General features: G+C 35.3%; 1 protein-coding gene across 5 annotated transcripts in view; it reads left to right on the top strand.

Moving 5' to 3' along the window:
* ANKAR (ankyrin and armadillo repeat containing) overlaps positions 1-17,045 on the top strand; it is an 83,550-nt gene that overhangs the window by 19,803 nt on the left and 46,702 nt on the right. For all 5 annotated transcript variants that reach the window (XR_008911269.1, XM_007494496.3, XM_056794117.1 and 2 more), the window contains exons 6-10: positions 1,916-2,016; positions 3,621-3,801; positions 6,507-6,726; positions 10,553-10,594; positions 13,616-13,817. Coding sequence is in view for 4 of the 5 variants with exons in the window: in XM_007494496.3 (XP_007494558.1) it covers positions 1,916-2,016; positions 3,621-3,801; positions 6,507-6,726; positions 10,553-10,594; positions 13,616-13,817 (746 nt within the window). In the remaining variant the exon portion in view is untranslated. The remainder of the gene's footprint in view (positions 1-1,915; positions 2,017-3,620; positions 3,802-6,506; positions 6,727-10,552; positions 10,595-13,615; positions 13,818-17,045) is intronic.

Here is a 17,045-nt window from a genome sequence, read left to right on the forward strand (position 1 = left end):
GTCAGTGATCCTGAGCATGCTGCCCTCCCCACCTTTTACATAACAAATCAGTTTTGAATCAATCAGGTCCAGCCTTGCTAGCAAAAGAAAGCCACCTGTTCAACTTGGCACATGGTCCATTGATGAGATCGTTTGCTCCGCATAACAAAATGACTTTTCTGAGACCTGTCAGAAGCCATTATTTCATCCTCCTCCCAAATAAATGGAAAATGTCAAATTAAATGATATTAGGAGACTCTAAGCAGAGTGATTCTCTAGTAAATGGGAAGATGGCTATAATCAATGTATAATTTAATGTAATGGAGATGTTCTTTGGGTGTGTGTTCTGTATATACATTTTGTTACACTAGAAATTTTTTAAAAATGGAACTTCCCTCATGTGTTACAATTTTGTAAGAAATTTATTCCATGGATGTTAGCAACTTGTAGATAAAACTACTATTTTAGGGTTAAATATTTTTTAATTGACTTGGGGCAACATGGTCAATTACATTTCTTTTTCTTCCTCCTTTTCTATGTACCTTTTTATACTTTTATGTTCCCCCACTATGTTATATATTTATGAGTTGAAATTACATGTAACTTTGACAAAATCTTAGTCACTTAAATATTTTTTAAATTGTTACCAAAAGTGGGCAGTGTAGCATTTAAAAGAGTGGGAGCCACAAACTGTAAGAGTTAAAATGGTAGAAGGTTGTAAACTGTAGTGAGTAAAATAGTGGAAGATATAAATTGTGATAGATATAAGAGTGGGTGAGTAAAATTGAGCACAGAAAATATGTTTTCACTACAGTGTCATGGTTTTAAATCAAATATAAGGGTGGTCGCCAGGGAAATATTCCCAATTATGAATATACCCAAGTCAACTGGGTTTTATAGAGAATTTAATTAATAATACAATGAGGAATTAAAGAAAGAGAGAAGGAGAGAGAAAGGGAATTAATGAGAAAAGAATAGGCTGGCCCAGGGCAGCCCTGGCCAACCCAGGCCTAAGCCTTAAGAGAGAAACTAGTCAGTCCTTAATTACTCACAATAAGATTTGTCCAAGCAAGAATATAGACACCAGTTCAGCCAACCATCCTTCTCCAGAGAGAGATTCTTCTGACTGTCCTTAGAGCCTGTCTCTCAAGAGCTCCTTCTCAAGAGCTCCTTTTTCTTATATAGGGGGTTTTCTCCTATGTCACCTCCCCTAAGTTCTTCCATCTACCAATCACAGTAGATGTTTTCCAAAGGACAGCCCATTCTGAATTCACAGCTGAGTAGATTAGTCCTTTTAGCAATCCACACCTGAGTAGGTTAGAATCTTTGAGCAAGTTTCTCACCTTTTTGTCCTGGCAAGTTTACAAGTTGCCTGACCTTTAATAGGTACTTAGCACCCCTTTATATTAATTCTAAAACTAGGCATGGCTTAAGTATGGGTGTAAGAATTTCTTATTGTTCAGCAAGGAGTTTTCTCCCCTAAAGCAGTCCTAAGTACGGGTGGAGTAGAGGTCCTCCCATTTCTGATCCAAGTAGAGTCCTCACATTTTAGATCTAAGTAGCTTCACTGTTTAAAATGGGGAATGGTCTTAACCAAATGTTCTAAGGTAGAGTCTGAGAATCTTTTAACATTCACAAGTCTGAGAAATTTCAAGATTCACAATAGCAGGGTAACTCAGTGGAGAGAGAGCCAGGTTTAGAGAGGGGGGAGTCCTGGGTTCAAATGTGTCCTCAGACACTTCCTAGCTGTGTGACCCTGGGTAAGTCACTTAACACCCATTACCTGCCTTTACCATTCTTCTACCTTAGAACCAATATGTAGTATTGATTCTAAGATGGAAAGTAAGGATTTGTTTTGTTTTGTTGCCAAAAGAAGATTTGTTTCAAATTGGTTTGAAAATGATTATTTAGTAACATAGCAACTCTTATATTTTAGGATATTTATGATTATCTGCAAGAGATTACTTCTGAACCAGTTTCAAATGTAGGATACAAAGAATACTACCCCATACCAGTCATACAACATAATGGAAAAAGGTAAGACATATTCAGAATATATTTCCCATAGCTCCCAGTTGCTCTGCTTCCACAAAAATCAACAGAGTGAAGGAGAATTTAGAAAATGGTTCTGGAGATAGAAGCACTACACAATGTGGAAAGGATGCTTCAGAGGGGAAAAAAAATGTAGAAACTGTATATAACAATAGGTTCCAGGACAAAATTAGTTTCCCAAAATCTGGCATATTTAGAAGCATAATACCATCTCCCAGGAGCATGATGATTTCCCTTTTCTGGTGTTTAGGTCTCAGGGTTGAAATAAACACCGTGATATTCCTGAACAAAAATGACGTCCAAAGATGATCACTTATTCACATAAGTGTTGTTCAAGAAATCCAGAATAATTTTGATTCTTCTAGGCTGGGACAGGCTTGGGGTCATTGAATGGGTGGCATGTATGTCTTGGACTTGATGCTACTTGCCTTTTAAGCTAGGATCACACACAGGTCAGATGCCTCCTGAATAGGGCTCACTATCCAACTCCTTTCTATCTTGGGCTTGATCCTGAAGATCCCGAAGATCTTTACATCTAAGCCTTTCTTCACCACTCTTCATACCCTACACCTCCTCCCTCTCAAAACACTCCCTGGCCTTTCATAAGGTAGAAGGATTTAGAACTTCCCTATTCTAGCATAGTAGCATTCTTTTCATCAAAAATTAGTCCTGGGCATAGCTGAATGGCTCAATGGATTGAGAGTCAGGCCCAGAGATGGGAAGTCCTGAGTTCAATACTGGCCTCAGACATTGTGACCCTGGGCAAGTCACTTAACCCCCATTGCCTAGCCCTTACTGTTCTGCCTTGGAACCAATATACAGTATTGATTCTAAGACTGAAGGTAAGGGTTTTTTAAAAAATAGTCTTGTAACATACAGTTTATGTTCCTTTCCACATCTGTCTCACTGCTAACCTTTAAAAGAATAAATATCTTGGGGATACCAAATTAAATAATCTCTTATGAAATCATTTAATGCATTCCAAATATCTATAAGTTATTGATAACTTAATTTGTTGAAAAAATCCATAGCTATTCAAATATTTTAAAAGTACAGTTTCAAAGTATAATTTTTAATTCAAGTTTTTTCTAATAGTTTTGTCCCAAAAAATTATTGTGCTAGTTTTAAATTACTAAGTTCTAAGAATTGGTTAATGATGAATAAATAGTTACAATGAATAACTGGGCTAAATTAAAGGGTACTAACATATTACTGAACTTAGCCTGACAACACATTGTGCTATGTCACAGATAAAAATAAATGGGTTGGAGAATAACATGAGAGAGATTTTTTTAATGTGATGAAGGGAAAGAGAATATATATGTATATATAATATATATATATATATATAAATTTGCAGAGCTATATGTTTTTTACTTTGAAAGAACAATATATGAACAGATGAGTAACTTTTGATAAAAGAGCATGCTTCAATTGTTTGTCTATGTTATTGGTGTTTACTAGCTAAATTAAAAATAATTGTAATAGGAGTTCATATATGTCTGTACAAAAATAGAAAATCAAATGAAATGATAAATCACTTAGAAGTTTGAAAAGTTTATTTTTCTAATTCTACATTGTTTTTACAGCTACTATGTAATATCCTTTGACCTTGAAGCTTTCTATCTTCAGTTATACAAGACCCAGTGGTGGGGAGCCATAACTGAAATTATGGATGGCCTCAGACCCAAAAGACTTCCATTATCAGATATTCAATTACATGAGCAATTCAAGAAAAAATTTGGCTTCAAAAAAGCTATGAAATGCAAGGTATCTCATTGACTGTCACATTGCATATTGGGGGCTGGTATCTATAAACAAAATTTTGTTTGAACTAAACATATAAATTTATATGTCTTTGTGAAAATATTTCCTTAGCAATAACGTGAATAAAATCACGTTTACCTTCACTATTCGACTAAAATACATTTTAGTAAGTGAAAACACTTTTAGCATTATAAATCCAGGAATAAAACAAAAGTTATCTTTTACTCAGTTGAGAATTTATCTCAGCCTTGCCTCTGGTATGAGTTCTGCTAAGCAGACATATTTAGTTTTCTTGGTCAAACCTGTCTATCATGGCATTGCAATTCAACAAACATTTAGTCAGTCAGCATTTATTAAGCACCTCCTTTGTGGTCAAATTAGCACTTTGGTGGCTGAATGAAGAATTGAAGTTGGGAGAGACTTGTGAAAAGCAGAGCAATCACTAGCTATTGCAATGAAGTCCGGGCATGAAAGAGATGAGGGCTGGTACTAGAGTGGTGGCAGGACTAAAAGAAAGAAGAGAATGTGTTGGAGAGATGTTACAGAGGTGAGATTGACAAGTTTTGGCGACAGATTGGACAGGGGTGAGTGATAGTGAGGAGTCAAGGATGACTCTTGGTTATGGACCTGGGGCACTGGGAAGATGTTGGTGTCCATGATATTTAACAAGTATTTATTATATTTGATGCATTTTGCTAGTTGCTAGAGATTCAGGATGAAAAAGGATGTAGTTCTTGACCTCAAGGAGCTTAAAACAAATATATAAATTCAAGTTACACTATGACCAATGTTTAGGAGAGGTCTGATTTCATTGGTATGAAAGAGTTGAGAATAAAGACACCCTATATAGCTAGGGGCATCAAAGAAAGCTTATGAAATTTGGGGCTAAAGAAAGGGAGGAATTTAAACAAAGTACAGGCGTATACAAAGTAAGAAGGAACAGAGAGATGGGAACATTGAATGGTCTGTTTGGCTAAAATATATCAATGTGCATGACAAAGCACGGACAAAAAAGGTAGATTGAAGACTGATTTTTGAGGACCTTTAATGCCAAGATAATGATTGTTAAAACTTTCTTCAGAATGTAATAGGGAACTACCAAATGTGACTGAGGAGAGATGGTACCAAATGTTTACATTAGTATTACTTCAGCTATAGTATTAACGGAGAGACTAGAGAGATGGAAACTAGTTTGAATGTTATTAAAAGAGTTTAGGAAAGTTTGAACTAGAATACTGGCATGAAGAGTGCAAAGTCAGGGCCAGCTATAAGATGGAAAGGTGAACTTAGAAGCAAATGATTGTATATTGAAAGGGAGGGAGGGATAAGAATCGAAGGTAATTCTGAAGTTTCAAATCTGGTACCTGAAAAGAACAACAGAAGGGCAAGAATATATTTTAGTTTTTCTTTTTTTTTTATTGTCACCCAAAACGCACTGCTGAATTGATCATTGTTGTAAGAGCACACTCAAACATAAACAAAACCCCAAAATAAAACCAAAGATACACTGATGTGAAAGACAACTCCTACCGTTCATTTTTGGATAGCATTCCCCATCATGATTTTTTCAGGATTGTTCCAGATTGTTGCATTGCTGAAAGTAGCCAAGTTTTCACAGAGAATCATTGTCTGATATTGCTGTTACTATGTACATTGTTCTTCCAGTTCTGCTTATTTTGCTCTGCATCAGTTCCCGCAGATCTTTCCAGCTTTTTCTGAAATCATCTTGCTTATCATTTCTTATAGCACAGGAGTATTCCATTACCAGCATGTACCACAATTTGTTCAACCATTCCCCAACTGATGGACATCTACTCAATTTCCAATTCTTTGCCACCACAAAAAGAGCAGCTACAAATATTTTTGTAAAAGTAGGTCCTTTTCCCTCAGAAGGGAGAGAATGTAGGAGGAGTGACAGGTTTTGTGGTAAGATGATGAGTTCAGTTCTGGTTATGTGAAGTTTGAATTGTCACTAGATCTAGCCATTAGACAACTGGAAATATAGGATGAGAGATATAAATTTGGGTGTCATCTGCAGAGAAGTGATAGTTGAAGTTACAAGAGGGGATAAGGCTATCACCTAAGAGAATTTTAATTCAAATATATTTCAAAGGAATTGGCAACTGGTTGCATGTGGCCAGTCAAAGGAAAATGATGAAAAAAGACCTAATGTAGAGAATGGTCTGTGTCATAGATCTAGTTATTTCAAAGTCAAGCTCCTTTATTGAGCATCTTCATAAGGAAGGAATCATAATGATCTTAGTCCATTAACCTGAATTTAAAATTGTTTGAAAAAGATAGTAACTGCTCTATTTTTAAATATCTACAAGAAAGGAGATTACAACTTTCAGCCTTTTAAACCAAAAGACTTGAAAAAATAATTGAATAAAACATAATAATAATATAAATAATAAAAAATAATAGCATTCATATAGTGCTCTGTTTCCAAAGATTCTCTCAATATATTATGTCACTTGATCCTCAAAATAACCCATGAGATGTAGGTGCTATTATTATCTCCATTTAATTGTAAAGCATTTAGCATGGAGCTTTACTGGTAAACATTATATAAATGTTAGCTATTATTATTATTATTAAAGTTATGCTGGAATCCACTGAGTACCAATAATGTTGTAATATAAAAATATTACATGTTCTCTTTGACAAAGGTGAGTAAAACTAATTCTGGCACATTTACATGATTTTAGAGTTTGCCCTATGGTATGAAGTGTACCGTTGAAAGAGGATTATATGCTGCCTTCCATACATTTTGCCGAAAAACCTCATCCGCCACGATCAACGTTATTGATGATCTGGGTTATTCTATTCTCCATCATGCTTCTATGCACAATAAAGTGCCAATTATATGCCAGCTGTGTAGTGCTAATGTGAATGTCAACCAGAGACGTTATGTGACAAGCAGTCAAGGTACCAGTTAACTTTAAAACTAAAATTAATATTTTATATGTCTTCTTAATTTCTTCCTTTATATTAAGAGAACTTCTGGACCCCAAATAATGTAGTACCATCTCTATGTTTGTATTTCTTCTTTGGATAGTCATTTAAATATGATGGAGACACAGATTACCAATCAATGATCCCATTTTTTTTAGCTCAGTCAACAGGCATTTATTTTTTATTTCTCCCATAACCAACATGCAGTTCCACTGGGTTTTTACATGTGTCATTGAACAAGACCCATTTCCAGATTATTGATAATAATTTCACTAGGGTGATCATTTAGAGTCTATATCTCCAATCATATCCCCATTGACCCATGTGATCAAGCAGTTGGTTTTCTATGTTTCTACTCCCACAATTCTTCCTCTGAATGTGGATAGTTTTCTTTCTCATAAGTCCCTCAGAATTGTCCTGGATCATTTTATTGCTGCTAGTAGAGAAGTCCATTACATTTGATTGTACCACAATGTATCAGTTTCTTTGTATAATGTTCTCCTGGTTCTGCTCATTTCACTCTGCATCAATTCCTGGAGGTCGTTCCAGTTTGCATGGAATTTGTCCAGTTCATTATTCCTTTGGGCACAGTAGTATTCCATCACCAACATATACCACAATTTGTTCAACCATTCGCTAATTGGAGGGCATCTCCTCATTTTCCAATTTTTTTTGCCACCACAAAGAACGCAGCTATAAATATTTTTGTACAAGTCATTTCCCCTATTATTTCTTTGGTGTATAAACTCAGTAGTGCTATGGCTGGATAAAAGGGCAAGCATTCTTTTAGCACCATTTGGGCATAGTTCCAAATTGCTTTTCAGAATGGTTGGATCAATTCACAACTCCACCAGCAATGTATTAATGTCCCAATTTTGTCACATCCCCTCCAACATTTATTATTTTCCTTTGCTGTCATGGTAGCCAATCTGTTAGGTGTGAGGTGGTACCTGATTTGCATTTCTCTGATCATAAGAGATTTAGATCATTGTTTTTTTATGTGCTTATTAATAGTTTTGATTTCTTTGTCTGAAAATTGCCTATTCATGCCCCTTGCCCATCTATCAATTGAGGAATGGCTTGATTTTTTTGTACAATTGATTTAGCTCCTTATAATTTTGAGTTATTAGACCTTTGTCAGAGGTTTTTGTTATGTTTTTTCCCAATTTGTTGCTTCCATTCTAATTTTGGTTGCATTGGTTTTGTTTGTACAAAACCTTTTAAATTTAATGTAATAAAAATTATTTATTTTGCATTTTGTAATTTTTTTCCAACTCTTGCTTTGTCTTAAAATCTTTCCTTTCCCAAAGACCTGACATTGTATACTATTCTGTGTTCACATAATTTCCTTATAGTTTCCTTCTTTATATTCAATTCATTCAATTTATTGAATGAATAAATTTGAATTGAATTGAATTGAAAAATTGAATGAATAAAATTCTAAGTTTATCTTGGGGAAGGCTGTGAGATGTTGATGTAAATCTAATTTCTCCCACAATGTCTTCCAATTTTCCCAGCAGTTTTTGGCAAATAGTGGATTGTTGTCCCAAAAGCTGGGATCTTTGGGTTCATCATAGACTGTCTTGCTGAAGTCACTTACCCCAAGTCTATTCCACTGATCCTCTCTTCTGTCTCTTAGCCAGTACCCTATTGTTTTGATGACCACACCTTTATAGTACAGTTTAAGATCTGGTACTGCTAGGCCACCTTCCTTCACATTTTTTTCATTATTTCCTTTGATATTCTTGATCTTTTGTTCTGCCAAATAAAATTTGTTATTATTTTTTCTACTCCAGTAAAAAGGTTTCATGGTAGTTTGATGGGTATGGCACTAAATAAGTAAATTAGTTTGGGTAGAATTGTCATTTTTATTATGTTAGCTCATCCTACCCATGAGTAATTAATTTTTTTCCATGTATTTAGATCTAGTTTTAATTGTGTGGAAAGTGTTTTGTAGTTGTGTTCATATAGTTCCTGTGTTTGTCTCTGCAGATAGATTCCCAAGTATTTCATAAAGTATTTTATATTGTCTAGGACGATTTTAAATGGAATTTCTCTTTCTAATTCTTGCTGCCAAGATGAGTTGGAAGTATATACATATGTTGATGATTTATGTGGGTTTATTTTGTAACCTGCAACTTTGCTAAAGTTGATTATTTCCACTAGCTTTTTAGTTGATTCTTTAGGATTCTTTAAGTAGATCATCATATGATCTACAAAGAATGATAGCCTGGTCTCCTCCTTACCTATTTTAATACCTTCAATTTCTTTTTCTTCTCTAATTACTACTGCAAGTGTTTCTAGTACAATGTTAAATAATAAAGGTGATAATGGGCATCATTTGTTTCACTCCAGATCAGGAAGACACATAGCAAGCTTTAATACACTACACCTCTTTAACTGGATATTCTCACTACCCAGGAGAATCATTTCATACTTAGAAATTCTCTGGTCTGAATATGCTTGAGTACGAAATTTTCTCATCAGTGCTTCTATTTGATGTGAACAGTATACAGTCAATGGACATCCCAAAACTAAATCAGCTGACTTCTGGACTAACATAGCAGCAGCAGCTACCCCCCTTAGATAATGCACCTGCAGCTATGGGATCAAGCTGACAATAATTAACATAAGGCATTTTGCTCAGCTTAAAGGACCATGTAAATGGCAGTAATAATTATTCTTATTATTACAATTATTATTGCCATGATCATTATTTTTACCAGTAACCTCCAATCATCAAGCTTTCAATCCTTCCTCAGACATTCATTATCTATGAGACCTTGGGCAAGTCATATAACCTCTCTGAGCCTCTGGTTGAGCTCATACAGTGTTTATAGAGCAGTATGGAATGAGCTGGTGAATGTTTATCAACTAAATTTTCTTGGAGGGAAAATGTATATATACATTTTAAAAGTTTAATATACATTATTAATACTTTACTCTTGATAATCAGCAAAACAATAAATTGACCCTTAATTTGTAGCCTCAATTTCTCAGGTGTAAATGCCCAAAGGAAAAATTTAATAATCGACAAGTAGATTAGCTTCAGCTCCCCCGCCCCAAACATTGAAATAAAAGTAAGGAAGATTGGATTTGGATTTGCCTCAAACCCTAGTTTGAGTGACTCTATGGAATGGGGAGAATGAAGAGGACCTATGCCACAGAATTGCTAAGAGGATTAAAGGAGACATCATACCAGAAACAATCTGCAAACCTTGAAGAGTCATATAAATACAAATATTACTATTATTATTTTAAACTCTTACCTTCTATCTTAGAATCAATACTAAGTGTAGTTCCAGGGCAGAAGAGCAGTAAGGATTAGGCTTTGGGGGTTAATTGACTTGCCCAGGGTCACACAGCTAGGAATGTCTGGGCCATATTTGAGCCCAGGTCCTCCTGACTCCAGCTCTGCTCTCTATCCACTGAATCACCTAGTTGTCCCAACACGCTATTATTATTTAACACAGAGATGGCTGGAGATTTCCTACAGTAAGAAAAAAAAAATAGTGTCATTCCTGCTAAGCCTATGGCCTATGTTTTCAAAGCTTCTGGTTCCTATTCTTAGTTATTTTCTCTGAAAACATTCCCTGTGAGTCACTGCCGAATGCTGTCTCCTTTCCATGCTTATTTGAGGCATGGCTGAGCTCTGAGGCTGTTATCACAGTTCAGTCATTGTTTGCATAAACAGCCTCAAACTTCTCTCTTGTATGAGTTTTATTTACATTGTGAATAAATCAGCTAATTACTATATAAAATGGTGATTAATTGTAGTCTTTTGTTCATTCCTGTTTAGGAAGAGATGCTCCCAAATCAGACATGAAAAAGGACAGGACTGGTAAGACATATGTGAAGTAGTTATTGAAATTTGCCATATATGCTAAAAAAATTCACTCATTTCTGAGTAGATATGTTATTTACAAAAGAATCTGTAAAAGCTAAAGGTCATAGGAATGGTCTTTTATTAAGGTTGTAAAGTACTTGCTTTTCCACTTCCCCCCCAAATTATGACATTTGTTGTTATTAATTGTCCTGCTTCGGTTCTCAAAGAGATTTTTTTTCCCCTTTTCCAAAAACCGACCCAGAATTTAAGGATTGTATATGAACAGTAAGGCATTTTTGACTGAGCTAAGATATTAGCATCACCCTTTTCTAAATCTTAAGAATGCCTCTCATGGCATTCTGGATTTAGAGTTGAAAGGGACCTTAGAGGTCAGCTAGTCTAACCCAACTTCCATTTTACAGATGAAGAAACTGAGTTTCAGAGAGGTTAAGTGACTTGCCCAAGGTCTCATAGATAATAAATGTCTGAGGAGCCTGGAAATTAGGTGGTCTTAATTCTAAGTCCAGTGCTCTATCCATTACACCATGCAGTTAATTCAAACAAACTTTACTCAACCTAAAGATGAATGTTTCCCAGGTTAGCAATGCCTAAAGTTCCTAAGACATTTAAATATTTCCTTACACTCTCATTTAATATTACTAAATAATGGGCATTATGTGCATAACTATGTGATAGGGACTAAAAGTCTTTGCCTTCTCAGAGACTACAGTCTAGTTGAGAAGATAAGATATACAGTATGTCTGTGTCTCCCAGGATACCTTCCAAGACATCATGAGGATGGCTAAAACCACAGATAGAAGTGAATACCTACTACCCCATCTGTATGTGCTCTCTCTCCCCACTTCTGCCCCTCAGCTTGAATGCTCTGCAGTCTCCTCTTCCACCTCTTCCCCCCAAAACCCTCCAAAAGTGAAAATGGAAGCAGAAGGGACCCTAGGGGGCAGGGGCTGACTGCTTCTGCAGATGGTCTTCTCTTGGACTTTGGGCACTTTGGGTTGACCATGGAAACTGAGGCAAACACCGTCAACTTACTTGCTCAGGATCACATAGGTAGTGAGTGTCTAAGGCCAGATTTGAACTCAGGCAGATGAGTAAATATAGAGAAAATCAGCTAGGTGGTGCAGTGGATAAAGCACTGGGATTAGAGTCAGGAAGATTCATCTTCCTTAATTCAAATTTTTTGCCCTCTTGATACTTGTTCCAGTTTCTTCCTCTCTTTTTTTGCTACTAGCAAAAGAAAGTAGGAAAAGAAAGATACATTTGCCCCATGTGCCTCTTTCCCTATTTTCTTTTACTTCTCTCTCTTCACAATGGAAGATGAAAGGGTGAAACTGGTAAAAATAAAATCTTAGAAATGCACACATGATTCTCCTAACTAAATAGAGGAGTGAAATTGCTGCTTTCTTTCTTTTTTCTTTTTTTTCCCAGTTAACACTGATTTCATATACACAAGCAAATTGTCTGCTTAAGTATTTCTCAGTAATAGAGAATTGGGATTTAAGTTACTTTTCTTAAAACAATTAGGTTCCCTACTTCAGAATAACATATTGAACACAGTTAAAAAGATATTTAAATCTCATTTTACATAATTTTTAGTATATCATCCTAATCTAACCTAAAATCTTCAAATTATTTTCATTTTCATTGTGATTTATATTTTGTCATCATTTATCTTTTATCTGCATACTGCCAAAATAAAATAAATAAAATACAGAAATCTCTAAATCCAACACAAAAGGTGCTTTTTATATTGTTGGAGTTGGGAAGAACAGGAGGAGGAATGATATAAATTAAATGGGATATATGTATATTGATGTATGTATGTGTGTATATATATATGTACATATATGTTGGGGGATACAGTGATCCATAGTATTCCTAAATATGTATATATATATATATATATATATATATATATATATATATATATATATATATATAATGAGGGGCAGCTGGGTAGCTCAGCAGATTTAAAACCAAGCCTAGAGGTGGGAGGTTCTAGGTCCAAATGTGGCCTCAGACACTTCCTAGCTATGTGACCCTGGGTAAGTCACTTAACCACCATTGCCTAGCTCTTTCCACTCTTCTACCTTACATAGTATTGGTTCTAATTGGTTCTAAGGCAGAAGGTAAGGGTTTTTAAAAAAAACAAACAAATAAATAAATATAATGACAAGCTAGACCCTAATGCAATTCTATTGCATTACACTACTTAGTGATTTATTTTTCAGGAAATTTTTAATATTGCATATTAAAAGTAGTTGAACAGATCTCAAATAAAACTGCTTGTTTATTTGCTAATTAGCACTCAGAAGATTAAAATGAAAATTAATCTTCCTTGTTAAAAGTATATTGCATAAATAGGTTAACTTAAGGGTGCAGTTTAATATGCTAAACAAAACATAACACACCTTTTGAAATTTGAAGTCTTACTATGATTTAGTGACTTGGAGTTGGGAAAAAACTGGTTTCATATTCTACTTCTAGCACTTCTCAGTTGTGCTATCATATATATCTCATTTAAGCCCTCTGAGCATCAGTTTCCTGGTTTATAAAAAAGGAATAGTAATAGCTATGAATATTGCTCATAAAGTTGTTACAAGCATCAAATGAATTAATGTATGTTTTAGATTATTTTAAAAGCATCAAAGCATTATGTAATTATGTTAGCAATATATTATTATTTTTGTTCAGTTGTTTCAGTTGTGTCTGACTCTTCATGACCTCATTTGGGGTTTTCATGGCAAGGAGACAGAAGTAGCTTGCCATTTCCTTCTCGGGCTCATTTTTACAGATGAAGAAACCGAGGCAAGCAAGATTAAGTGACTTGCCCAGGATTACACAGCTACAAGGTGTTTGAAATCAGATTTGAACTCAAGAAGAGGATTCTTTCCAACTTCAGACCTGGCACTCTATCTACTGTGCCTCTTAGCTATCTGTGTATTATTTTATAGCAAAGCATTATTATAGATATCGGCTGTTCTTCTAACCCTGTTTAATTGTTTGCTTTTTCAGGTATAACAGCCCTCCATCTCGCAGCTCAGGCTGGCTCATTAGAAGCCACTAACTGTCTACTAAGTCACAAAGCAGATTATACCCTATATGAAAAAAGGGGATGGATGCCTATACATTTTGCTGCTTTCTATGACAATATTTGCATCATCATTGTTCTCTGTAGGAAGGATGCTAATTTGTTAGAAGTTGAGACGGCTTCTGAGTAAGTCACTAAGGCAGTTTTGTCCAACAGTCATGGAATCTTAAGAGGGAAGACAACTTAGAGGAACATCTGGGCCAAGCACTGCCTAGAATACTAGAATATTATAGTCATTTGACTTCCAGAAACTTTCCACTTGACCTAATTTTGCTTTGAATTATAAATTATAATTTTTGTGAAGACTGTATTGTTAAAGAATTTTAGAATCAGAAGAGATCTTAGAGATCTAGTTCTTATTTCTAAATGAGGGGAAAAAAATCCTTATGTAATGAATCCATCCGACCTCTCCACAAACACAATAATAAAGCTTATTCTATGTTTAAACAACCCTTTAAAAAGTTTTTTTTTTTTAATTTTGAACCAAAATCATAGGGTGCCCCAGCATTTTACCCTTGTTCTGCCTCTGGGACGGCACAATATCATTCTAACCCTTCTGGATGAAAGTCTTTTAAATATGGTGGAATAGATGAGGATGCCCGTTTTCAGAGGACATAGTAATGATTGTATTGAGACTCCCAATCCTGTATACAAGTTGATCTCAGTGAGATCTACGGAGAATCATGAGTGAGAAGAAGTCTAGCAATCCACACAGGAAAAGCCAAGTGGAAGAAGAGTGCCTATTGCCCAGATTATGACATGTAGTTGGAAAGACAACACATTAAGTTTCTATCAGTGCATAGATCTTGGGATGCATAGACAGAATTTAGATTTCGTATTTGTAAAATCATGTTGTGCTTTTGGAGAAAGCAAGTTTTTTCTTGGTGCCAAAGCTGATCCATGCATTGTTGTTGTTGTTTTACCTTCCATATTAGAATCAATACTATGCATTGGTTCCAAAGCAGAAGAGTGGTAAAGGCTAGGCAATGGGGGTTAAGTGACTTGCTCAGGGTCACACAGCTAGGAAGTGTCTGAAGCCAGATTTAAACTCATGACCTCCTGTGCCTGGGTCTGGCTCTCAATCTACTGAGCCACCCAACTGCTCCAGTCTATGTGTTTTAAAATATATATATGTATATATTTTGCTTTGACTTCTGTAAGCAACTAATAAATATAAAATAAGAGACTGTAAATGAGCATACATGTATCTATAACTTCCTTTATTTACCAATATCTGACTCTACCCCCCAAAAAATGTATACTGATTTGAACAAAGCGGTGATTTCCCTCTCTTATTTTCTACCTTCTTTACTCTGGGTATAATATGAAATTATTTTTGATATTGTTTTAAGTTTATTAATCATAGTTTATGCATGTATTGTTCTTTTGCTTCTGTTTTCTCCATTCTACAGAACTTTCTCCATATATCTTTGAATTTTTCATATTTATTTCTCATGGTTCCAGAGTATCATATTATAGCTGTATGACATAATTTGTCCATCTTTTCCCAACTGGATGAGCACCTAGGTGTTGTTTTTTTTAATTATATATAGTGCTACTAAGGATATTTATTGGTATAAGACTTTTCCCCGTCATTAACTTCTCTAGGATCATTGAGTAAAAGAGATGTACAACTTTTTGTAACAATATAAAATTCCATGCTGCTTTCTTTTTTTCTTTTTTTAAAAATTTATTTGGTCAATTTCAAACATTACTCCTTGGTTACAAGAATCATATTCTTTATCTACCTCCCCTCCCCCACCCTTCCAGTAAACAATGCGCAATTCCACTGGGTATTACATGTGTCCTTGATCAGAACCTATTTCCATGCTGTTGATGTTTGCACTAGGATGTTCATTTAGGGTCTACATTCCCAATCATATCCCCTCGACCCATGTAATCAAGCAGTTGTTTTTCTTCCGTGTTTCTACTCTCACAGTTTTTCCTCTGAATGTGGATAGTGTTCTTTCTCATAGATCCCTCTGAGTTGTTCAGAATCACTGCATTGCCACTAATGGAGAAGTCCATTACATTCAATTGTACCACAGTGTATCAGTCTCTGTGTACGATGTTCTCCTGGTTCTGCTCCTTTCACTCTGAATCAACTCCTGGAGGTCATTCCAGTTCACATGTAATTCTTCCACTTTACTATTCCTTTGAGCACAATAGTATTCCATCACCAACATATAACACAATTTATTCAGCCATTCCCCAATTGGAGGGCATCCCCTCATTTTTCAGGTTTTTGCCATCACAAAGAGCGCAGCTATGAATATTCTTGTACGTGTCTTTTTCTTTATTATCTCTTTGGGGTACAAACCCAGCAGTGCTATGGCTGGATCAAAGGGCAAACAGTCTTTTTATCCCCCTTTGGGCATAGTTCCAAATTGCCTTTCAGAATGGTTAGATCAATTCCCAACTCCACCAGCAATGCATGAATGTCCCAATTTTGCAACATACCCTCCAGTGTTCATTACTTTCCATTGCTGTCATGTTAGCCAATCTGCTAGGTGTGAGATGATACCTCAGAGTTGTTTTGATTTGCATATATTTGATTATAAGAGATTTAGAAGACTTTTTCATGTGCTTATTTATAGTTTTGTTTTCTTTAACTGAAAATTGCCCATTCATGTCCCTTGCCCATTTACCAATTGGAGAATGGCTTGATTTTATTTTGTACAATTGATTTAGCTCTTTGTAAATTTGAGTAATTAGACGTTTGTCAGAGGTTTTTGTTATGAAGATTGTTTCCCAATTTGTTACATCCCTTCTAATTTTGATTACATTGGTTTTGTTTGTACAAAAACTTTTTAATTTGATGTAATCAAAGTTATTGATTTTACATTTTGTAACTTTTTCTAAGTCTTGTTTGGTTTTAAAATCTTTCCTTTTCCAAATGTCTGACATGTATACCATTCTGCGTTCACATAATTTACTGATAGTTTCTTACTTTATGTTCAAGTCATTCACCCATTCTGAGATAATCTTGGTGTAGGGTGTGAGGTGTTGATCCAAATCTAATCTCTCCCACACTGTCTTCCAATTTTCCCAGCAGTTTTTATCAAATAGTGGATTTTTGCCCCTAAAGCTGGGATATTTGGACTTGTCATAAACTGTCTTGCTGAGGTCACTTACCCCAAGTCTATTCCACTGATCCTCCTTTCTGTCTCTTAGCCAGTACCATATTGTTTTGATGACCACTCCTTTTTAGTGTAGTTTGAGATCTGCTACTGCAAGACCACCTTCCTTCACATTTTTTGTTTATTGTTTCCCTGGATATCCTTGATGTTTTGTTCTTCCAAATGAACTTTGTCATGGTTTTTTTCTAATTCGGTAAAAAAAAAAATTGGTAAT

Source organism: Monodelphis domestica, chromosome 4 (assembly GCF_027887165.1).
Source record: "Monodelphis domestica isolate mMonDom1 chromosome 4, mMonDom1.pri, whole genome shotgun sequence".
NCBI lineage: Eukaryota > Metazoa > Chordata > Mammalia > Didelphimorphia > Didelphidae > Monodelphis > Monodelphis domestica.